The 23,125-nt window shown below is 56.7% G+C and overlaps 2 protein-coding genes across 5 annotated transcripts; one reads left to right on the top strand and one right to left on the bottom strand.

Annotated features, from left to right (window-relative positions):
* Positions 1-73: 73 nt before the first annotated feature.
* On the bottom strand, positions 74-11,415 carry CNNM4 (cyclin and CBS domain divalent metal cation transport mediator 4). The gene is made up of 7 exons (XM_054000654.1): positions 9,890-11,415; positions 4,893-5,036; positions 4,666-4,803; positions 3,895-4,064; positions 3,036-3,135; positions 2,026-2,204; positions 74-283 (listed from the first exon to the last, which is right to left on the bottom strand). The coding sequence occupies exons 1-7, from the start codon at positions 11,328-11,330 to the stop codon at positions 74-76; spliced, it is 2,382 nt and encodes a 793-aa protein (XP_053856629.1). The 5' UTR covers positions 11,331-11,415.
* On the top strand, positions 11,349-23,109 carry LMAN2L (lectin, mannose binding 2 like). Of its 4 annotated transcripts, none has more exons than XM_054000660.1 (9): positions 11,349-11,423; positions 12,513-12,631; positions 13,711-13,828; positions 14,658-14,740; positions 15,640-15,672; positions 18,389-18,550; positions 19,593-19,707; positions 21,443-21,562; positions 22,873-23,109. In XM_054000660.1, the coding sequence occupies exons 2-9, from the start codon at positions 12,560-12,562 to the stop codon at positions 23,013-23,015; spliced, it is 846 nt and encodes a 281-aa protein (XP_053856635.1). In that variant the 5' UTR covers positions 11,349-11,423; positions 12,513-12,559; the 3' UTR covers positions 23,016-23,109. The 4 variants fall into 4 exon arrangements, with proteins under 4 accessions (XP_053856635.1, XP_053856634.1, XP_053856632.1 ...); XM_054000657.1 differs by lacking the exon at positions 11,349-11,423 and adding an exon at positions 12,094-12,432; XM_054000659.1 differs by lacking the exons at positions 11,349-11,423; positions 18,389-18,550 and adding an exon at positions 11,666-12,432.
* Positions 23,110-23,125: the final 16 nt, after the last annotated feature.

Raw genomic sequence — 23,125 nt, 5'->3', positions numbered from 1 at the left:
GGCTCATCCTACCGGGCAAAGGTCCCTGCACCGGGCACGCCGGGCACGCCGGAGCGCGCCGGCGCGGCCGGGGTCAGATGGAGTTCTCCAGGCCACTGTGGTTGCTCCGGCGGCTCAGGCAGTTCCTCTCGTTGAGCAAACTCGTGGTCTCGTCCGCCGGCGCCGGCGGCTCCGGCTTCTCCGGGATGGCGGCGTCGGCTTTGGGGGCGGCGCTGTCGGGGGACTGGGGACAGCTGTCCATGCGCGAGGCCAGCAGCCCGTTCTGGTACTCCTGCCGCGTGATCTGCGCCGGAGAGCGGCGGGGAGAGGCGTGGGAGAGGGCAAAGGGGGGAGGTCCCGTCCCAAAATGGGGTAGTGACGGAATTCCCATCCCAAAATGGGGTGGGAGAACCCAAAGGTATCGAATTCCCATCCCAAAATGGGGTACTGATGGAATTCCCATCCCAAAATGGGGTACTGATGGAATTCCCGTCCCAAAAAGGGGTAAGAGCCCTGATGGACTGGAATTCCCATCCCAAAATGGGGTGTTTGATGGAATTCCCATCCCAGGAGGGGTAGGAGAACCCTAGAAGTGTTGGAATTCCCATCCCAAAATGGGGTACTGATGGAATTCCCATCCCAAAATGGGGTACTGACGGAATTCCCGTCCCAAAATGGGGTGGGAGAACCCAAAGGTATCAAATTCCCATCCCAAAATGGGGTGGGAGAACCCTAAAAGTGTTGGAATTCCCATCCCAAAATTGGGTTAGAGCCCTGATGGACTGGAATTCCCATCCCAAAATGGGGTACTGATGGAATTCCCATCCCAGGAGGGGTAGGAGAACCCTAAAAGTGTTGGAATTCCCAACCCAAAATGGGGTACTGATGGAATTCCCATCCCAAAATGTGGTATTGACAGAATTCCTATCCCAAAATGGGGTGTTTGATGGAATTCCCATCCCAAAATGGGGTACTGACGGAATTCCTGTCCCAAAATGGGTTAAGAGCCATGATGGACTAGAATTCCCATCCCAAAATGGGGTACTGATGGAATTCCCATCCCGAAATGGGGTACTGATGGAATTCCCATCCCAAAATGGGGTACTGACGGAATTCCCATCCCAAAATGGGGTAAGAGCCATGATGGACTAGAAGTCCCATCCCAAAATGGGGTGTTTGATGGAATTCCCATCCCAGGAGGGGTAGGAGAACCCTAAAAGTGTTGGAATTCCCATCCCAAAATGGGGTACTGATGGAATTCCCATCCCAGGAGGGGTAGGAGAACCCTAAAAGTGTTGGAATTCCCAACCCAAAATGGGGTACTGATGGAATTCCCGTCCCAAAATGGCTAAAAGACCCCAAAATCATAGAATTCCCATCCCAGACGTCCCCAAAACGAGCCCCGCCAGAGCTGCTTGTTCATCCCAAACCACCCCAAACCATCCAAGAAGATCCAATGGGTTGGGAATCCCATCCCAAATGGTTCTCCTGCCCTTGATGTGTTGGGAATCCCATCCCAAAGAGTTTCCCCAGCCCTGATGGGTCTGGAATCCCATCCCAAAGGTTCTCCTGGTCCTCATGGATTGGGAATCCCATCACAAAGAGTTTTCCCAGCCCTGATGGGTCGGGAATCCCATCCCAAATGGTTCTCCCGGCCCTGATGGGTCGGGAATCCCATCCCAAATGGTTCTCCCGGCCCTGATGGGTCGGGAATCCCATCCCAAAGAGTTCCCCCAGCCCTGATGGGTTGGGAATGGGGTGATAGGTCAGGAATCCCATTCCAAAGCGTTTTCCCAGCCCTGATGGGTCGGGAATCCCATCCCAAAGAGTTTTCCCAGCCCTGATGGGTCAGGAATCCCATCCCAAGGGGTTTTCCTGGCTCTCATGGGTTGGGAATGGGGTGATGGGTCAGGAATCCCATCCCAAATGGTTCTCCTGGCCTTGATGTGTCGGGAATCCCATCCCAAATGGTTCTCCTGGCCCTGATGTGTCGGGAATCCCATCCCAAATGGTTCTCCCAGGCCAATTCCAGCCGGGAACGCTCACCTTGACGAACTGGAGGTCGGTGAGGGCGCGGACGCTGAAGTCGGCCACGTACTGGGCGCCGCCGGCGTTGAGCTGGTTGTTGCTGCCGCTGACCGGCGACGAGCCCGAGTCCGAGCGCTCGTGGTAGCTCAGCGAGGCCGAGCGGTTCAGGCCGCTCATGTGGGACGGGGAACGGATTTCTGTGGGGTTAGGAAGGGTTGGGATCGTCCTCTGCTCTTTCCCGACATTCCCCATCCTGGTTTTGCTCTCCATGGGTGGATTCGGAAGAGCTCGTCCCCTTAATTTGTGTTTTTCGCCCCGTTCCGAAGGCAGAATTCTTTGGGTTTCTGGAATTGCCTCATGGGGGGTTAGGTTTAGGTTTATGTTTAGATTTAGGTTTAATAAACTAAAATTGAAGTTTTTAGGGTAGGATTCTAAAACTTAAAACTCTTCCTAAGAGGGCAGGTTTAACAAGAATCCCATTTTCCGCAGGGAAAAAGAGCTTAACTTCTGGAATCCCAACCTAAACCTAAACCTAAACTTCAAGCTAAACCTCTGTTGTCCCTAGGACGGGGTTTGGAACCTCCAGAATTCCCGTTCCTGGTGGCAGCTCCCACCCAGGAATCCCTGGAAGTGTCCCCAAGGCCAGGTTGGAGCCACCATGGACACTGGGAGATGTCCCTGCCCATGGAGCCCTAAGGTCCCTCCCAACCACTCCAGAATTCCATGAGGAGCTCTGTTGTCCCCACGACACTGATGGGATTTGGAACCTCGGGAATCTCCCATTCCTGGTGGCATCTCTGACCCAAGAATCCCTGGAAGTGTCCAAAGCCAGGTTGGAGCCACCATGGACAGTGGAAGGTTTAAGTGGTGGCACTGGAAGATCCCTAAGGTCCTTCCCAACCATTCCAGGATTCCATGAGGAGCTCTGCTGTCCCCAGGACGCTGATGGGGTTTGGAACCTCGGGAATCTCCCGTTCCCGGCGGCAGCTCCGACCCGAGGATCCCGGGAAGGTTCTGGAGATGCTCACCAGATCCAGGAGGAGGACTCAGGGCCATCACCCCGTAGTAGGAAAAGGCTCCCGCCTCGAACTTCATGCACTCCTTGCCAGCCTCCACCTCCACCTTGCCCTGCCGGGAAAAACAACGTCGATCCACGGCCAGATCCCAAGGGATGAGATCCCATGGGAATTGTCCAAATCCCAGGGGATGAGATCCCACAGCAATTGTCCAAATCCCACCGGAATTGTCCAAACCCCAAGGGATGAGATCCCACAAGAACTGTCCAAATCCCATGGGAATTGTCCAAACCCCAAGGGATGAGGTCCCACAGGAATTGTCCAAATCCCATGGGAATTGTCCAATTCCCAAGGGACAAGATCCCATGGGAATTGTCCTAATCCCAAGGGATGAGATCCCATGGCAATTGTCCTAATCCCAGGGGATGAGGTCCCACAGGAATTGCCCAAATCCCACAGGAATTGTCCAAACCCCAAGGGATGAGGTCCCATGGGAATTGTCCAAATCCCAAGGGAATTGTCCAAATCCCATGGGAATTGCCCAAACCCCAAGGGATGAGATCCAACAGGAATTGTCCAAATCCCATGGGAATTGTCCAAACCCCAAGTTCTGAGGTCCCACAGGAATTGTCCAAATCCCACGGGAATTGCCCAAACTCCGGTGGATGACGTCCCACAGGAATTGCCCAAACCCCAAGGGATGAGGTCCCACAGGAATTGCCCAAATCCCACGGGAATTGCCCAAACTCCGGTGGATGACGTCCCACAGGAATTGCCCAAACCCCAAGGGATGAGGTCCCACAGGAATTGCCCAAATCCCACGGGAATTGCCCCAACCCCCGGGGCTGAGGTCCCTTGGGAATCCCATCACCTGCAGGATGAGGATGAAGTAGTCGGCCGCTTTGTTCTTGCAGTACAGGAAGTGCCGCGGGGACTTCTTGTTCTCCTCGTCGAACTTCAGCTCCTGGATGACGTCCGAGTATTTGAGGAGCCGCAGCAGGATCTTCTCCGAGATGAAGTTGGGGGTGAAGAGGGTCACCTCTGGAGAGGGGGGAGAAGGTCAGAGATGGATTTAATCCCTCCAAGTGGAAGTGGAGACCCTTGGGGTTGGAATTCCCATCCTGGGATGGTCTAGGAGACCCTTGGGGTTGGAATTCCCATCCTGGGATGGTCTAGGCGACCCTTGGGGTTGGAATTCCCATCCTGGGATGGTCTAGGAGACCCCTGGGGACTGGAATGTCCATCCAGGTCCAGGATGTCCATCTCCAAAAGGTCCCAAAGAAGCCATCAAAACCCAAGGGACCAGGACACCCATCCCCAACCTTGTCCCCTCCCATTTTGGACGGGATGGACAAAACAAAAAGTGGGACAAGAGCCAAAATTTCTGCTCAGAGTGACCAGAGGGGACACAAGGACTTTGTGAGCTCCTCCAGCTCCAAGATCCTCCAGTCCCCAGGATGTCCCAGCCATTGGATGTCCCCAGGATGTCCCCAACCATAGGAAGTCCCCAGGACATCCTGAGCCCTGGGATGTCCCAGCCATGGGAAGTCCCCAGGATGTCCTTGGGATGTCCCAGCCATTGGGACATCCCAGGCTCTGGGACGTCCCCAGGATGTGCCAGCCCTGGGATGTCCAAACTGACCGGTGGACAGGAAGCGGTGGGCGGCCAGCAGGAGTTGAGGTGACACCTTGACCTTCAGCTCGTTGTCGGGGTCCTTGAAGGCCGAGAAGTCCCGTCGGTTCTTCTGGTTGCACACCCTCTTCCTGCTGCGGTTGTCAACTGCGGGGAACAGCGCGGTCACCTCCGGGGGGACCACCAGGAACCCCCTCAGATGGGATTTCGGGGAGGGGTGGAGCCCCAAAACCTACTGTAGGTGTCGGACTCGTCCAGGATCTCCGACTTGATGATCTCCTCGATGACGTCCTCGAGCGTCACCAGCCCCAGCACCTCGTAGAAGGGGTCACCCTCGCCCTCGTTGTTCACCTTCTGCACGATGGCCAGGTGGGACTTCCCTGTGGACACGGGGGGGGGTTGGAATGGGACACCCCCACGACGTCTTGGGATGTCCCCAGGGTGTCCCAGCCCTGGGATGTCCCCAGGATGTCCCAACTATGGGGGAACCCCATGATGTCCCAGCCATGGGATGTCCCAGCCCTGGGACATCCCCAGGACATCCCAGCCCTGGGATGTCGCCAGGATGTCCCAGCCATGGGATGTCCCCTGGATGTCCCAGCCCTGGGATGTCCCCAGGATCTCCCAACCATGGGGTCGTCCCCAGCCCTGCAATGTCCCCTGGATGTCCCCACCCTATGATGTCCCCTGGATGTCCCAGCCTTGGGACGTCCCCTGGATGTCCCAGCCATGGGGGACCCCAAGACGCCCCAGCCCTGGGATGTCCCCACCCTTCGATGTCCCCTGGATGTCCCAGCCCTGGGATGTCCCCACCCTTCGATGTCCCCTGGATGTCCCAGCCCTGGGATGTCCCCACCCTTCGCTGTCCCAGCCCATCCCGCCCCTCCCTGGAGCAATAAACTCATTAAAACCTAAACGAGCCCTTGGGCTGGGCTCCCTCCCAGGGTAATGACACTAATTAAGCCTCCAAGACAATGACACTAATTAAGCCTCCAAGATAAATGACACTAATTAAGCCCATTAAGGCTGGGGCAGAGGCGCCCCTGAGGCTGAAGGCACCTTGGGATGTGGGATGGGCCCGGCATTCCCGGGGTGTCACCGGGATGTCACCGTCACCACCAGGAAATGGCTTTCCCCACGTCCCTGTCCCAGATCCCCCTGCCATCCCCGAGGGGACATTTCAGCTCCACCCCAAACCTGCCCTGACCCCAAAATAAATCCCCTCTCCCTCCTCATCTGAGTGTCCCCACCTCATCCTGCTCCACCTCCACCCCAAACCCGCCCTGATCCCAAAACTCCATCTCCATCCCAAACCTGCCCTGATCCCAAAACTCCATCTCCACCCTAAACCTGCCCTGATCCCAAAACAAATCCCCTCTTCCTCCTCACCTCAGTGACCCCACCTTGTCCACCTTCATCTCCACCCCAAACCTGCCCTGATCCCAAAACTCCATCTCCATCCCAAACCTGCCCTGATCCCAAAACTCCATCTCAACCCTAAACCTGCCCTGACCCCAAAACAAATCCTCTCTCCCTCCTCACCTGTCTCCCTCCATCTCCACCCCAAACCTGCCCTGATCCCAAAACTCCATCTCCACCCTAAACCTGCCCTGACCCCAAAACAAATCCCCTTTCCCTCCTCAAGGTTTTAGTGCAGTGTCCTGACCTCATCCTGCTCCATCTCCACCCCAAACCTGCCCTGATCCCAAAACTCCATCTCAACCCCAAACCTGCCCTGATCCCAAAACTCCATCTCCACCCTAAACCTGCCCTGACCCCAAAACAAATCCCCTCTCCCTCCTCACCTGTCTCCCTCCATCTCCACCCCAAACCTGCCCTGATCCCAAAACTCCACCCCAAACCTGCCCTGACCCCAAAACAAATCCCCTCTCCCTCCTCACTCGAGTGTCCCCACCGTGTCTCACTCCATCTCCACCCCAAACCTTCCCTCCCTGACATTTCTCCACTCTTTATTTCCGGTGGCCACCGGCTCCTGCTCGCTCTGGGAAAAGCTGATTTTAGGGAACTTTTAGCTGATTAGGAAAATCTGGGATTTTAGGGGATCCCAGATCCTTTTTTCCCCTCCTCCCTTGCTCGCAGCGCTGGGAAAAGGTGATGCCTGGAGGGCTGGAGAAAGGATTTTATCATTTCTCATCAGGGCCACCTGGGTGGGGTGGGACAGGTGAGTCAGGAGCTGCTCCCTGCGCCACGAGCGCGACAGGGAGCGGCCGTGGCGGAGCAAACACGGCCCCGCCAGCCCAAAGGGCACCGCAGAGGCCACGCCGGGGTCACCAAACGGGGGACACACCCCAAAATGGGCTCTGGGAGGAGCATCCTGAGGGACAGGGAGGTCCCCATGGGGGGATCATGGAATGCTGGGGTGGTTGGGAGGACCCTGCACCTCCCAGTGTCCCAGGTGGCTCCGATGCCACCAGGAATGGGAGATTCCCGAGATTCCAAATCCCAGCAGAGGTCCCCATGGAATTCTGGAGTTGTTGGGAGGACCCTGCACCTCCCACTGTCCCTGGTGGCCTGGCCCTGGGGACACTTCCAGGAATCTTTGGGTCAGAGATGCCACCAGGAATGGGAGATTCCCGAGGTTCCAAATCCCATCAGTGTCCCCAGAGCCATCCTGGGGGACAGTAGAGCTCCCCATGGAATTCTGGAGTAGGTTCATCCAGTCCCACTGTCCATGGTGGCTCCAACCTGGCCTTGGGGACACTTCCAACCACAGCTGCTCTGGGAATTCCATCCCAGCCCCTCAAAGGGAAAATTCCTTCCCAAAATCCCACCCAGATCTCCACATGGAACCATGGAATGGTTTGGCTTTGAGGGACACCAAATCTCATCTGGTCCCACCATGGGCAGGGACATTTTCCACTGTCCCAGGCGGCTCCAAGCTGGTCTTGGACACTTCCAGGGATCCCAGCTGCTCTGGGAATTCCATCCCAACCAGGAATTCCTTCCCAAAAATCCCATTAAAAGCCCTGTTTTTCCATTTGAAGCCATTCCCTGTTTCCTGTCCCTCCATCCCTTGTCCCCGGTCCCTCTCCAGCTCTCCTGGAGGACCCTGAGCTCTCCCTGGAATTTCCCTTTTCCAGGAGAACATTCCCAGCTCTCCTGGATCCTTCTCCAGGTGACCATTCCCAACTCTCCCTGGAATTTCCCTTCTCCAGGTGACCATTCCCAGCTCTCCTGGAGTTTCCCTTCTCCAGGTGACCATTCCCAGCTCTCCTGGATCCTTCTCCAGGTGAACATTCCCAGCTCTCCTGGATCCTTATCCAGGTGAACATTCCCAGCTCTCCTGGAATTTCTCTTCTCCAGGTGAACATTCCCAGCTCTCCTGGAGTTTCCCTTCTCCAGGTGAACATTCCCAGCTCTCCTGGAATTTCCCTTCTCCAGGTGAACATTCCCAGCTTTCCCTGGATCCTTCCCTTCTCCAGGTGACCATTCCCAGCTCTCCTGGAATTTCCCTTCTCCAGGTGACCATTCCCAGCTCTCCCAGCCCAGCTCCAGAGGGAAATTCCCCACTCAAAGCCTCGAAACAGGAAAATGTGGGAATTGTCACCCTGTGACATCCCCACAGCCCTGGGGGGGGCACAGCTCAAACCCCACAATTAACACAACCACTTAATTATTCCCTCTCCTGCCTCTCCTCCAGCTCCTGACCGGGTCAACGAGGTCCCGAATCCAGCAGGAATTTGTGGGGCTCACCTCCAAAACCCCAAGGCCGCAAATTCCCAGTGGAAAAATAACAGGGCTGGGATTTGTGCCCGGAAGGAAGGAGGGAGCCTAAATCCCTTAATCAGGATCGGGGCAGGGAAAGCCTCTGCCAGCAGCCAGGATCAGCCCAGCCCCAGCAGCAACTCTGCACTCACTGCTTTTGGGAACTGGGCTGGACTGGGACAGCGTCTCCCAAATGTTCCCTGCACGCTGGGAGGGGTTTGGGAATCCCTGGATGTCCCTGGAATGTGGCACAAAGCTGAGCTCAGGGTCACAGCCGGGAGATTTCCTTCATCCCAAAGGAATTGGGGAGGGTGGGCTGGGAAAAGGCCCTGAAAAAGGGCAAATCCCACCTGGGAGCTTCCCACATCCCACAGGAACTGTGTGGTCAGGCTGGAAAACCTTGGGAAAAGACCCTAAAAAGGCCAAATCCCACCTGTACTCTCCCACATCCCACAGAATTGCGGGGTCAGGCTGGAAATCTTTAGGAAAAGACTCTAAAAAGGGCAAATCCCACCTGGGAATTTCCCATATCCCATGGGAACTGGGGAGGGCGGGCTGGGAAAAGACCCTAAAAAGGGCAAATCCCACCTCAGAGCCTCCCATATCCCACAGGAACCACGGGGTCAGGCTGGAGATCTTTAGGAAAAGACTCTAAAAAGGGCATATACCATCTCAGAGCTTCCCACATCCCACAGGAACGGCGAGGTCAGGCTGGAAAACCTTGGGAAAAGACCCTAAAAAGGCCAAATCCCATCTGTATTTTCCCACGTCCCACAGGAACCGCGGGGTCAGGCTGGAAAACCTTGGGAAAAGACCCTGAAAAGGGCAAATCCCACCTGGGAGCTTTCCCACATCCCGTTCCTCCTCCTGCTGCCGATTTTTGGGAAGCAGAGCAAGGATGAGGATGAGGATGGAGCCAGCTCAGAGCAGCCCTGGCTGTTGCCAGTTCCAGGCTGGAGGAAGGAGCCAAACCCAAATCCAAGGAGCCCAGAGATTTTCCAGCACTTCTCCAAAAACTTCTGGGGCTAAACATTAAAAACAAGGAGAACACTCCTGGCATGGGCAAGCTCCAAATGCAGGAAGTCAAAATCCCCAAATTTTGGGATTAAAAGGAAGAATTCCTTCCCAAAATCCCACCTAAACCAGAACATGGAATCCTGGAATGGTTTGGGGTTGGCAAAGACCTTAAATTTGGTGACCCCTCCATTCTCCAAAAATCTCCAGGTCTAAGAATTAAAAACAAGGGGCAAGGAAAACATTCCTGGCATGGGAATCCACAAAATCAAACTCCCTGAATTTTGGGATTAAAAGGAAGAATTCCTTCCCAAAATCCCACCCAAACCAGAACATGGAATCATGGAATGGTTTGGGGTTGGAAGGAACCTTAAATTTGGTGTCCCCGAGCTGCCACTCGTTCCCTTGGGGTCGTGGCCACTCTGGCATGGCCAGCTCCGGCCCCGGAGAGAGCGAAACCCCCTCTGGAATTTTCCTTCCAGCCCCTCCTCACCCTTTTTGAACTCCTCCAGCATGGCGTCCAGCTTGGTGTCGTGGAACACCACGTGCACGGGGTGGTTGTAGAACTTGGTGATGGTCTTGAGGGGCGTGCAGTCGTCGGGGTCCACGAAGGCCAGGTCCTTGACGTAGAGGATGTCCATGATGTTGGACCTCTCGTCCTCGTAGACCGGGATGCGCGTGTAGCCGCTCTCCATGATCTCCGACATGGTGTTGAAGTCCAGGATGGCGTCGCTGTTGATCATGAAGCAGTTCTGCAGCGGCGTCATCACGTCCTCCACCGTCTTGGTGCGCAGCTCCAGCGCTCCCTGGATCATGTTGAGCTCCTCCCTCACCAGGTCGTTGTAGGGCTCCGTCACCTTCAGCATCTCCACCAGCTTCTCCCGGTTGTAGACGGTGCCGATCTCCTGGCCCAGGACGCAGTCCAGGAGCTTGCTGATGGGGTAGGACAGCGGGAAGGTCACCAGCATGAAGAACTTGGTGACCACGATGGTGTTGGCGCCCACGGCCAGCCCGTGCCGCGAGCACAGCGCCTGCGGCACGATCTCGCCGAAAATGACGATGCCGATGGTGGAGGCCACCACGGCGCCGATGCCGGAGCCGATGAGGTCGTCCAGCAGGATGGTCAGCGTGGTGTTGACCAGCACGTTGCCCAGCAGCAGCGAGCAGAGCAGGTAGTTCCCCTTCCTGCGGATGGGCTCGATGCGGCGGGCGTAACGCTTCTCCTTGTCGGTGCCGCAGTTCTGCACGATCCTCAGCTCCATGGGATCCAAGGCCATCAAGCCCAAGTTGAGCCCGCTGAACATCCCCGACAGCACCAGCAAGCCCGCGATCAGAATCACCTGCAGCCACAGCGGCAGCAGCGACTTCTTCTCCTCCAGCACCACCACGTGCCCGTCGGGCCCTTGGTGCGGCAGCCAGGGCTGGCCCGGCCGGCGCTGCGAGCACAGCACGTACGTCTTGGCCCTCTCGTCCTTGCGCAGCGGCTGCACCCGCACCCGGAGCAGGGCCGAGGTGTCGCGGGGCTCGGCGGGGCCGGGCCGCACCACCAGGTCCTGCGAGCGCTCCTGGCACGTGGCGTTGCCGCTCGAGGCGTTGCCGCCCGGCCGCAGCTCGGCGAAGGCCACGCGCTCGGCGGCGCCGGGGCCCAGCCCCAGCCCGTAGAGGCGCAGCAGGGCCTCGCTGCCTTCCGTGAGGCGGATAGGCCCGCGCTCCGCCGGCCCGCCCCCCGCCGCCGCCGCCGCCGCCACCGCCGCCGCCGCCGCCGGTTTGGTGCTCTCCTCCAGGCGCAGCCCCAGCACGACGGTGTCGGCCGCGGGCACGGCGCCGCCGGGCAGCGCCAGCAGCAGCAGCAGCGGCGGCAGGAACGGGCCCGGCGAGAGCGGCGTCCCCCCGCAGCCGCCGGCGGTGCCGCCGCCGCCGCCGCCCGCCGCCATGTTGGGCACTGGCGGGAGCGTCACGCACGGGCGGACGCGCCTACGCGGTGACGTCACGCCCCCCTCCCTCAGCGAACGGACGCGCCCCCACCGGTGAGGACACGCCCATCCCTGGGTGACGTCACTCCGAGCACGCCCTGGAGGGGAGGTCAATGAGGTCACGCCCAGAGGTGACGTCACGCGTGGGAGGTGAGGCAGCGGAGGGGAGGGAGGGTGTAGCCACGCCCTCAGCTGTGACGTCACGCGCGGAGCAGGAACCAGCAGGGGGAGGAACGCTCTGGTCACGCCCCAGAAGCAAAAGCCACGCCCTCGGTTGTGACGTCACTGTCATGACCACGCCCCCGTGCGCTCGTCTGGGTGACGCCTTTAACGTGACGTCACACCCCGCAGCAGGGAGAAGCGATTTCTGGGGGGCAACCGTGCGGTGACGTCACCTGACGGACCACGCCCACGCTGAGGGAGCCACACTGCTGGGGTCACCGGGACACGCCCCCGTGTGACGTCGCTCATGGCCACGCCCCAGACTAACACATCTGACCACGCCTATTTGTGACATCATACGGCAAACCACGCCCCGACCGGAATTTGCACGTGGCCACGCCCCCCCAGGACCCGGGGTGGCACCAGGAGCCCCGGGGGTGGCACCAGGACCGGGGGTGGCACCAGGAGCTCTGAGGGTGGCACTAGGACCTCTGGGGGTGGCACCAGGAGCCCCGAGGGTGGCACTAGGACCCGGGGTGGCACCAGGAGCCCCGGGGTGGCACCAGGACCCGGGAGAAGGGAGGTCACGCAGCTCAGTGGCGGCTGCCATCGCCAGGCGCCGGAACTACATTACCCATCACCCCCCTCGCGCCACCAGCTGACAGACAGCTCGTTTGACCAATCACCATCGACATTTCCGCCTGTGGGCGGGAGCAGCGGTGCGAGCCAGCCAATGGGCGCGCGGGGCGGGCCGCGGCGCGGCGGGGGAAGATGGCGGCGGCGGGCCGGTGGCGGGCCGGGCTGGCCGTGCTGGCCGTGGTGCTGGGGCTCGGCGGGGCGGCGGCCGAGCAGACCGAGGAGCACCTCAAACGGGAGCACTCGCTGTCCAAACCGTACCAGGGTGAGCGGGGAGGGCGGGCGGTGCTGGCCGCCGGTGCCCGGTGCCCGGTGTCCGGTACCGACGGTGCGTGTGGGCCGCAGGTGTGGGCTCGGCCAGCTCGGGGCTGTGGGACCTGCTGGGCAACGCCATGGTCATGACGCAGTTCATCCGCCTCACCCCCGACGTGCAGAGCAAGCAGGGAGCCGTGTGGAACCGGGTGGTGAGCGGGGGGCACCGGGGAGAGGGTCGGGAACGGAGGGGACCGGGATGGACCGGGGAGAGGGTCGGGAGAGGAGGGGACCGGGATAGACTGGGGAGAGGGTCGGGAATGGAGGGAACCGGGATAGACTGGGGAGAGGGTCGGGAATGGAGGGAACCGGGATAGACTGGGGAGAGGGTCGGGAATGGAGGGAACCGGGATAGACTGGGGAGAGGGTCGGGAATGGAGGGAACCGGGATAGACTGGGGAGAGGGTCGGGAACGGAGGGAACCGCGATGGACCAGGGACAGGGTTGGGAACGGAGGGAACTGGGATAGACTGGGGAGAGGGTCGGGAACGGAGGGAACCGGGATAGACTGGGGAGAGGGTCGGGAACGGAGGGGACCGGGATAGACTGGGGAGAGGGTCGGGAACGGAGGGGACCGGGATAGACTGGGGAGAGGGTCGGGAACGGAGGGAACCGGGAAAGTCTGGGGAGAGGGTTGGGAATGGAGGGAATGAAGGGGAACCGGGATGGGCCGGGGAGAAGGTTGGGAATGGAGGGGAACCAGGGAGAGGGTCGGGAACGGAGGGGAACCGGGGAGAGGGTCGGGAACGGAGGGGAACCGGGATAGACTGGGGAGAGGGTTGGGAACGGAGGGGACTGGGATAGACTGGGGAGAGGGTCGGGAACGGAGGGAACCGGGATAGACTGGGGAGAGGGTCGGGAATGGAGGGAACCGGGATGGACCAGGGACAGGGTTGGGAACGGAGGGAACCGGGAAAGTCTGGGGAGAGGGTTGGGAATGGAGGGAATGAAGGGGAACCGGGATGGACCAGGGAGAGGGTTGGGAATGGAGGGAACCGGGATGGACCAGGGAGAGGGTCGGGAGCAGAGGGAACCGGGATGGGCCAGGGAGAGGGTTGGGAATGGAGGGGAACCGGGGAGAGGGTCGGGAGCGGAGGGAACAGAGGGAACCGGGATGGGCCAGGGAGAGGGTCGGGAACGGAGGGAACCGGGAAGCACCGGGGGATGGTGGAGGTGCAGTTAGGGAATGAGGGATTCCCGAATTTCCCGGTTTTTCCCCTCCTCTCCCCAGCCCTGTTACCTGCGGGACTGGGAGATGCAGGTGCACTTCAAGATCCACGGGCAAGGCAAGAAGAACCTCAACGGAGACGGTTTCGCCATCTGGTACACCAAGGACAGGATGCAGCCGGGTAAACGCCGGGAAAAACCCTGCCTGGGAAAAGGGCCTGGGGACACCTGGGACACCTGGGACAGGGCACCTGGGACACCTGGGACACCTGGGAAAAGGGCCTGGGACACCTGGGACACCTGGGACAGCTGGGTAAAGGGCCTGGGGACACCTGGGACACCTGGGAAAAGGGCCTGGGGACACCTGGGACAGCTGGGACAGGGCACCTGGGACACCTGGGACAGCTGGGACACCTGGGAAAAGGGCCTGGGGACACCTGGGACACCTGGGAAAAGGGCCTGGGGACACCTGGGACACCTGGGACAGCTGGGAAAAGGGCCTGGGGACACCTGGGACACCTGGGACAGGGCTTTGGGGACACCTGGGACAGCTGGGACAGGGCACCTGGGACACCTGGGACAGGGCCTTGCGACACCTGGGACAGCTGGGACAGGGCTTGGGGACACCTGGGACATCTTGGACAGGGCTTGGGGACACCTGGAAGGCCTTGGACAGGGCTTGGGGACACCTGGGACACCTTGGACACCTTGGACAGGGCTTGGAGCTACCTGGACTTTGGGGACACCTTGGACAGGGCTTTGGGGACACCTTGGACAGGGCCTGGGGACACCTTGGACAGGGCCTGGGGACACCTTGGGCACCTTGGACATGTTGGACAGGGCTTTGGAGAAACCTTGGGACACCTCTGGACAGGACCTGGAGCAAGCTGGTCTCATGGAAAACATCCACCCGGACGGGACTGGATGGTCCTTGAGGACCTTCCCAAGGAAGTGACAAATGTCTTCCCTGAGCTTCCCCAACCTTATCCCAACTTTTCTTTCCCCTTCCAGGACCTGTTTTTGGGAGCAAGGACAACTTCCTGGGGCTGGGAGTGTTCGTGGACACGTATCCCAACGAGGAGAAGCAGCAGGAGGTGAGACCCACCAGTGTGACACGCAGCTCTTCATCCTCAGAGCCCCTTCCTCCTCCTCCTCCTCCTCCTCCTCTTCCCACTCCTTTTCCACATTTTTTTTTGGTCAGGGAAACTGGGGGAGGATTTCCGAGCTGAGCTGGTGGTGCCACGTCCACCAGGAGTAGGGTGTGAGTAAAGCTGGAGTAGAAGCTGAGGAGCTTTTCCTTGCTCTGCCTCTCGGGAAGGTCTAAAAGTTGTCGCGTTTCCTGTGGTTTTTTGGTGTCATTCCATGGGGATGAAAAATCCAGCTGGAGGGGACTTTGGGATAAATGCCACCACTTGGGTAAGGGACATCTTCCACTGGCCCAAGGTGCTCCAAGCCCCGTCCAGTCTGGTCTTGGAAAAGGTCAAAAAGAGCTCCAAAAAGGTCAAAAAGAGCTCAAAAAGGTCAAAAAGAGCTCAAAAAAGGTAAAAAATAGTTCCAAAAAGGTCAAAAGAGCTCCAAAAAGGTCAAACATAGTTCCAAAAAGGTCCAAAAGAGCTCTTAAAAGGTCAAAATTAGTTCCAAAAAGGTCAAAAGAGCTCCAAAAAGGTCCAAAAGAGCTTCAAAAAGGTCCAAAAGAGCTCCAAAAGACAAAAACTCTCCAAAAAAGTCAAAAACAGCTCCAAAAGGTTCAATAGAGCCGCAAAAAGACAAAAAGTCTCCAAGAAGGTCAAAAAGACCTCCAAAAGGAGCCTTCAACAGGACAAAATGATCTCCAGAAGATCAAAAAGAGCTCCAAAAAGGAGAAAAAGGAAATTTTCCAGGATTTTGGGCCCTGCTGGACTCGGTTCCGGGGGGAATTTTCTGGGATTTGGGGCCCTGCCGGGCTCTGTGACCGTGTTGCTCTCTCTTGCTTTGTGCTAATCCTGGAGGGCAGGCTCAGAAGAGGAGGTACAGCCCTGGAAACCAGGTACTGCCTCCTGCTGTCCCACCTGGAATGCCCCGTTCCCCCGTTTCGGAGCAGATTTATGGGGTTTGGGACCCAAAGGGATGGAATCTGGGGTCATCCCTGTGGTTTTTGAGGACATTTTTGGGGTTTGGAATCCGTGGGGATGGAGTTTGGGGTCATCCTGGTGGTTCCTGAGGAGATTTTTGGGGTTTGGAATCCGTGGGGGTGGATCCCGGTGGTTTCTGAGCAGATTTTTGGGGTTTGGGATGCACAGGGATTGAGTTTGGGGTCATCCCGGTGGTTTTTGAGGACATTTTTGGGGTTTGGGACCCACAGGGATGGAGTTTGGGGTCATCCCAGTGGTTCCTGAGGAGATTTTTGGGGTTTGGAATCCGTGGGGATGGATCCTGGTGGTTTCTGAGGAGATTTTTGGGGTTTGGAATCCGTGGGGATGGATCCTGGTGGTTTCTGAGGAGATTTTTGGGGTTTGGGATGCGCAGGGATAGAGTTTGGGGTCATCCCAGTGGTTCCTGAGGAGATTTTTGGAGTTTGGGATGCACAGGGATGGAACTTCGGGTCATCCTGGTGGTTTTGAGGACATTTTTGGGGTTTGGAATCCGTGGGGATGGATCCTGGTGGTTCCTGAGGAGATTTTTGGGGCTTGGAATCCATGGGGATGGATCCCGGTGGTTTCTGAGGAGATTTTTGGGGTTTGGGATCCGTGGGGATGGATCCTGGTGGTTCCTGAGGAGATTTTTGGGGCTTGGAATCCGTGGGGATGGATCCCGGTGGTTTCTGAGGAGATTTTTGGGGTTTGGGATCCGCAGGGATGCAGCAGGATGGTGACGGTGTCTTCTGGAGCAGATTATTTGGGATGAAAGACTTTGGGATCATTCCAGTGTTGGTTGAAGCTCTTTGGGATCATTCCCGTGTTGGTTGAGGAGCTCTTTGGCGGTCAAGGACTTCGGGATCATTCCAGTGTTGCTTGAAACTCTTTGGGATCATTCCCAGGTTGTGTTGAGCAGATCCCTGAGGGGTGAAGGACTTTGGGATCATTCCAGTGTTGGTTGGAGAACTTTGGGATCATTCCCAGGTTGTGTTGAGCAGATCCCTGAGGGGTGAAGGACTTTGGGATCATTCCAGTGTTGGTTGGAGAACTTTGGGATCATTCCCAGGTTGTGTTGAGCAGATCCCTGTGGGGTGGAGGACTTTGGGATCGTTCCCACATTGCTTGAAGGACTTTGGGATCATTCCATGTTGCTTGAAGGACTTTGGGATCATTCCAGTGTTGGTTGGAGAACTTTGGGATCATTCCCAGGTTGTTTTGAGCAGATCCCTGTGGGGTGGAGGACTTTGGGATCGTTCCCACATTGCTTGAAGGACTTTGGGATCATTCCCAGGTTGTGTTGAGCAGATCCCTGTGGGGTGAAGGACTTTAGGATCATTCCATGTTGCTTGAAGGACTTTGGGATCATTCCAGTGTTGGTTGGAGAACTTTGGGATCATTCCCAGGTTGTTTTGAGCAGATCCCTGTGGGGTGAAGGCCTTTGGGATCGTTCCCACGTTGCTTGAAGGACTTTGGGATCGCGTTTGGAGAACTTTGGGCTCACTCTGCTCTTTCACTGACCAGATCCCTGAGGGGTGAAGGACTTTGGGATCATTCCTGTGTTGTTTTGAGCAGATATCTGAGGGGTGAAGGACTTTGGGATCATTCCATGTTGCTTGAAGGACTTTGGGATCATTCCAGTGTTGGTTGAAGAACTTTGGGATCATTCCAGTGTTGGTTGAAGGACTTTGGGATCATTCCAGTGTTGGTTGGAAAACTTCAGAATCATTCCCGTCTTGTTTTGAGCAGATCCCTGTGGGGTGGAGGAGTTTGGGATCTCCAATCAACACTTTGGAATCATTCCAGTGTTGGTTGGAGAACTTCAGGATCATTCCCAGGTTGTTTTGACCAGATCCCTGTGGAGTGAAGGGCTTTGGGATCATTCCCAGGTTGTGTTGAGCAGATCCCTGTGGGGTGGAGGACTTTGGGATCGTTCCCACGTTGCTTGAAGGACTTTGGGATCACTCTGCTCTGTCACTGAGCAGATCCCTGTGGGGTGAAGGACTTCGGGATCGTTCCCGTGTTGTGTTGAGCAGATCTCTGTGGGGTGAAGGACTTTGGGATCATTCCAGTGTTGGTTGGAGAACTTCAGGATCATTCCCAGGTTGTTTTGACCAGATCCCTGTGGAGTGAAGGGCTTTGGGATCATTCCCAGGTTGTGTTGAGCAGATCCCTGTGGGGTGGAGGCCTTTGGGATCGTTCCCATGTTGCTTGAAGGACTTTGGGATCACTCTGCTCTGTCACTGAGCAGATCCCTGTGGGGTGAAGGTCTTTGGGATCGTTCCCACGTTGCTTGAAGGACTTTGGGATCGTTCCCGTGTTGTGTTGAGCAGATCTCTGTGGGGTGAAGGTCTTTGGGATCATTCCAGTGTTGGTTGGAGAACTTCAGGATCATTCCCAGGTTGTGTTGAGCAGATCCCTGTGGGGTGAAGGACTTTGGGATCGTTCCCACGTTGCTTGAAGGACTTTGGGATCGCGGTTGCAGCACTTTGGGCTCACTCTGCTCCTCCACCCCGCTGCCTCCGTGGGGCGAACAACTCCATCCCCACCCCACCTCTCCTTCCTGGCGTCTCCCGCCATCCCAAACCACCTCCTGGATCCCAATCCCTGTTTTCCCCCCACCACGGGCAGCGCGTGTTCCCCTACATCTCGGCCATGGTGAACAACGGCTCACTGACCTACGACCACGACCGCGACGGGCGCCCCACCGAGCTGGGTGGCTGCACCGCCATGGTGCGCAACCTCAACCACGACACCTTCCTGGTCATCCGCTACGTCAAGAGGAGGCTCACGGTCAGTTTGGGACGGGCACGGCGGGGCCTTCGCCCTCCTGGGACGCGGAGCGGTTGGGATTTGCTTTCTGTTCCTTACGGTTGGGATTTGTTGGGTTTCTCTTGGGTTGAGAAGATTGAGGGAGGCAGGAAGTGGAAAATGGAAACCTCTTCTTTCTGAAGGATTCCTCAGTGGGTCTGGGGACTCCAGGTGGGATTTCCAAGTGGATTTGGAGGCTCCAGGTGGGATTTGAGTGTTCCAGGTGGGATTCCAGAGTGGATTTGGGGTCCTTGAGTGGATTTGGAGGCTCCAGGTGGAATTTGAGCGTTCCAGCTGGGATTCCTGAGTGGATTTGGAGTCCTTGAGTGGATTTGGAGGCTCCAGATGGGATTCCCAAGTGGATGCGGGATTCCTGAGTGGATTTGAGGGTTCCAGGTGGGATCTGGGTGGGTTTGGAGGTCCCAGGTGGGATCCCAGAGTGGATTTGGGGTTGCTGAGTGGATTTGATGGTCCAGGTGGGATTCCCAAATGGATTTGCGGTTCCTGAGTGGATTTGGGGTCTCCAGGATGGATTCCTGAGTGGATTTGGATTCCTGAGTAGATTTTGAGGCTCCAGGTGGGATTTGAGGGTCTCCAGGTGGGATCTGGGTGGGTTTGGAGGTTCCAGGCAGGATTCCCAAGTGGATTTGGGGTCTCCAGGAGGGATTCCCAAGTGGATTTGGGGGCTCCAGATTGGATTCCCAAGTGGATTTGGGATTCCTGAGTGGATTTGGGGGCTCCAGGTGGGATCCCAGAGTGGATTTGGGATTCCTGAGTGGATCTGGGGGCTCCAGGTGGGATCTGGGTGGGTTTGGAGGTTCCAGTTGGGATTCCCGAGTGGATTTGGGATTCCCTTCTCCACGCCTTCATCTCCAACGCCGCGTCCTCTCGAGCGCCAGCAGCTACCAACACCAAAACCTCCAAACCCTCACCATCCTCCCATCCTAAACCCGAACTTTAACCCCAGCTTTAGCTCTTAAGCCGGGTTTGAAGGCTGGGAGGTGCTCAGGCTGTTCCTCGGCAGGTGCTGATCGACATCGACGGCAAGCACGAGTGGCGGGATTGCATCGACGTGCCCGGCGTGCGGTTGCCCCGTGGCTACTACTTCGGGACGTCCTCGGTCACCGGGGACCTGTCAGGTACGGCCTGGGGGGGATCCCAAAGGGAGTGGGGTTCCCCAGTGGATTTGGGGGCTCCAGTTGGGATTCTTGAGTGGATTTGGGGTTCTCCTGTGGATTTGGGGTTCTCCTGTGGATTTGGGGGTTCCAGGTGGGATTTTCCAGTGGATTTGGGGGTTCTAGGTGGGATTTTCCAGTGGATTTGGGGTTTCCCCAGTGGATTTGGGGGTTCCAGGTGGGATTTTCCAGTGGATTTGGGGTTCTCCTGTGGATTTGGGCATTCCAGGTGGGATTTTCCAGTGGATTTGGGGTTCTCCTGTGGATTTGGGGGTTCCAGGTGGGATTTTCCAGTGGATTTGGGGTTCCCCAGTGGATTTGGGGGTTCTAGGTGGGATTTTCCAGTGGATTTGGGGTTCCACAGTGGATTTGGGGGCTCCAGTTGGGATTCTTGAGTGGATTTGAGGTTCTCCTGTGGATTTGGGGGTTCCAGGTGGGATTTTCCAGTGGATTTGGGGTTCCCTGGTGGATTTAGGTGGGATCCAGGTGGGATTTGTGGGCTCCAGTTGGGATTCTTGAGGGGATTTGGGGTTCCCCAGTGGATTTGGGGGCTCTAGGTGGGATTTTCCAGTGGATTTGGGGTTCCACAGTGGATTTGGGGTTCCCCAGTGGATTTGAGGGTTCCAGGTGGGGTTCCCCAGTGGATTTGGGGGCTCTAGGTGGGATTTTCCAGTGGATTTGGGGTTCCCCAGTGGATTTGGGGGTTCTAGTTGGGATTTAGGGGCTTCAGGTGGGATTCTTGAGTGTATTTGGGGGCTCCACGTGGGTTCATGAGTGGATTTGGATTTTTCCAACTGGATTTTATAAAACCTTGGGATGAGCATGGAATAAAACCAAGAATAGCATGGAATAAACCAGGATTAACATGGAATAAAAGTTTGGGATGAACATGAACTAAAACCAGGATTAGCATGGAATAAAACCTTGGGATAAGCATGGAATAAACCTTGGGATAAACATGGAATAAACCAGGATTAACATGGAATAAAACTTTGGGATGAGCATGGAATAAAACAGGATTAACATGGAATAAAACCTTGGGATAAACATGGAATAAACCAGATTTAGCATGGAATAAACCAGGATTACCTTGAAATAAACCAGGTTTAGCATGGAATAAACCAGGATTAACTTGGAATAAACCAGGTTTAGCATGGAATAAAACCTTGGGATGAGCATGGAATAAAACCAGGATTAACATGGACTAAAACCTTGGGATGAACATGGAATAAAACCAGGATTAACATGGAATAAACCAGGATTAACTTGGAATAAACCAGGATTAACTTGGAATAAAACCTTGGGATAAGCATGGAATAAACCTTGGGATAAACATGGAACAAACCGGGATTAACATGGAATAAAACCTTGGGATGAGCATGGAATAAAACAGGATTAACATGGAATAAAACCTTGGGATTAACATGGAATAAAACCTTGGGATGAGCATGTAATAAACCTTGATATTAACATGGAATAAAACCAGGACTAACATGGAATAAAACCTTGGCAAGAGCCCATTCCTTCACCATTCCAACCCCTTTTAACCCCAAAAACCCCCCAATTTTCCAGCTGGATTTCAATTTTTTAACCAACTTCAACAATTCCTGCTGGTCAGGACCAGCCCCTCCTCCCCGAGGATGAAACCCCACAAAATTCTGACCCCCCAGGGGACGTTTTTGGGGTTTTTTTTTTGCAGACAACCACGACATCATCTCGCTGAAGCTGTACCAGCTGACGGTGGAGCGGACGCCGGAGGAGGAAAAACGGGATCGGGAAGTTTTCCTGCCCGTGGTGGACAACCTCAGGCTGCCAGGAAGTCAGTGGGGTTTGGGGGAAACTGAGCCTGGGTTTGGGGGAAACTGAGCCTGGGTTTGAGGGAAAATGAGACTGGGTTTAGGGGAAAATGAGCCTGGGTTTGGGGGAAACTGAGCCCAGGTTTGGGGGAAAATGAGACTGGGTTTAGGGGAAACTGAGACTGGGTTTGGGGGGAAACTGAGACTGGGTTTGGGGGAAATGAGCCCGGGTTTGGGGGAAACTGAGCCCGGGTTTGGGGGAAACTGAGCCCGGGTCTGGGGGGAAACTGACACTGGGTTTGGGGGGAAACTGACACTGGGTTTGGCGGGAAACTGAGACTGGGTTTAGGGGAAAATGAGCCTGGGTTTGGGGGCAAATGAGCCCGGGTTTAGGGGAAGGTGAGCCCGGGTTTAGGGGAGCAGCAGAGATTTGGGGGAAAACAGAGCTGGGGTTTAGGGGAAAAGGGAGCCTGGTTTTGGGGGAAATGGAGCCAAATCCCAAACTCCCACACTCTCATCACAAATCCTAAACCCCAAAATCCCGAACCCCAATCCCTGTTCCCACAGTGGAGGCGCCACTGGAGCCCATGAGCGGCCTGGCCCTGTTCCTCATCCCCAAATCCCAAACTCCCCAAATCCCACACTCCTGTCCCCACATCCCAAACCCCCAAAATCCCAAACCCCAAAATCCCGCAAACCCCAAAATCCCAATCCCTGTTCCCGCAGTGGAGGCACCACTGGAGCCCAAACCCCAAAATCCCAATCCCTGTTCCCGCAGTGGAGGCACCACTGGAGCCCATGAGCGGCCTGGCCCTGTTCCTCATCCCCAAATCCCAAACTCCTGACTCCAAATCCCCCAAAGCCCCAAAATCCCCAAATCCCAAAAATCCTAAACTCCCCAAATCCCCGAACCCCAATCCCTGTTCCCGCAGTGGAGGTGCCGCTGGAGCCCATGAGCGGCCTGGCCCTGTTCCTCATCCCCAAATCCCAAACTCCTGACCCCAAACCCCAAACTCCAAATCCCCCAGAACCCCAACTTCAACAATTCCTGCTGGTCTGGACCAGCCCCTCCTCCCCAGGAATAAAACCCCAAAAAATTCCAAAATTCCAAAACCCCAAATCCCAAAAATCCCAAACCCCAAAATCCCCAAATCCCAATCTCTGTTCCGCAGTGTAGGCGCCGCTGGAGCCCATGAGCGGCCTGGCCCTGTTCCTCATCCCCAAATCCCAAACTCCTGACTCCAAATCCCCCAAAACCCCAAAATCCCCCAAATCCCCCAAATCCCCAAATCCTAAACCCCAAAATCCCAAACCCCAATCCCTGTTCCCGCAGTGGAGGCGCCGCTGGAGCCCATGAGCGGCCTGGCCCTGTTCCTCATCGTCTTCTTCTCACTGGTGGCCCTCGTCTTCGCCATCGTCATCGGCATCATCCTCTACAACAAGTGGCAGGAGCAGAGCCGCAAGCACTTCTACTGAGCCCAAACCCCCGGGCTGGCCCATCCCGGGCTAGTGGTGGCCACATCCCCATTGCCACCTGTGCCAGGGTGCCAGGGACCCCCCAAAGGACGGTGCCAGCCTGGCTGAGC

This window comes from Vidua macroura, chromosome 28 (genome assembly GCF_024509145.1).
Source record: "Vidua macroura isolate BioBank_ID:100142 chromosome 28, ASM2450914v1, whole genome shotgun sequence".
In the NCBI taxonomy this organism is placed as follows: domain Eukaryota; kingdom Metazoa; phylum Chordata; class Aves; order Passeriformes; family Viduidae; genus Vidua; species Vidua macroura.
The sequence above is the reverse complement of the archived record's forward strand: the minus strand, read 5'-3'. Positions and strand labels throughout refer to the sequence as shown.

Coding starts and splice junctions, on each gene's coding strand:
- CNNM4 (XM_054000654.1), bottom strand. CDS start 11,330: ATGGCGGCGGGCGGCGGCGGCGGCGGCACCGCCGGCGGCTGCGGGGGG. Junction 5,037..9,889: donor GCTGGAGGAGTTCAAAAAGG/GTGAGGAGGGGC, acceptor CCGTGTCCACAG/GGAAGTCCCACCTGGCCATC. Junction 4,065..4,665: donor CCACCGCTTCCTGTCCACCG/GTCAGTTTGGAC, acceptor CCCCCTCTCCAG/AGGTGACCCTCTTCACCCCC.
- LMAN2L (XM_054000657.1), top strand. CDS start 12,303: ATGGCGGCGGCGGGCCGGTGGCGGGCCGGGCTGGCCGTGCTGGCCGTG. Junction 13,829..14,657: donor CAAGGACAGGATGCAGCCGG/GTAAACGCCGGG, acceptor TTCCCCTTCCAG/GACCTGTTTTTGGGAGCAAG. Junction 15,673..18,388: donor GGTACAGCCCTGGAAACCAG/GTACTGCCTCCT, acceptor CACCACGGGCAG/CGCGTGTTCCCCTACATCTC.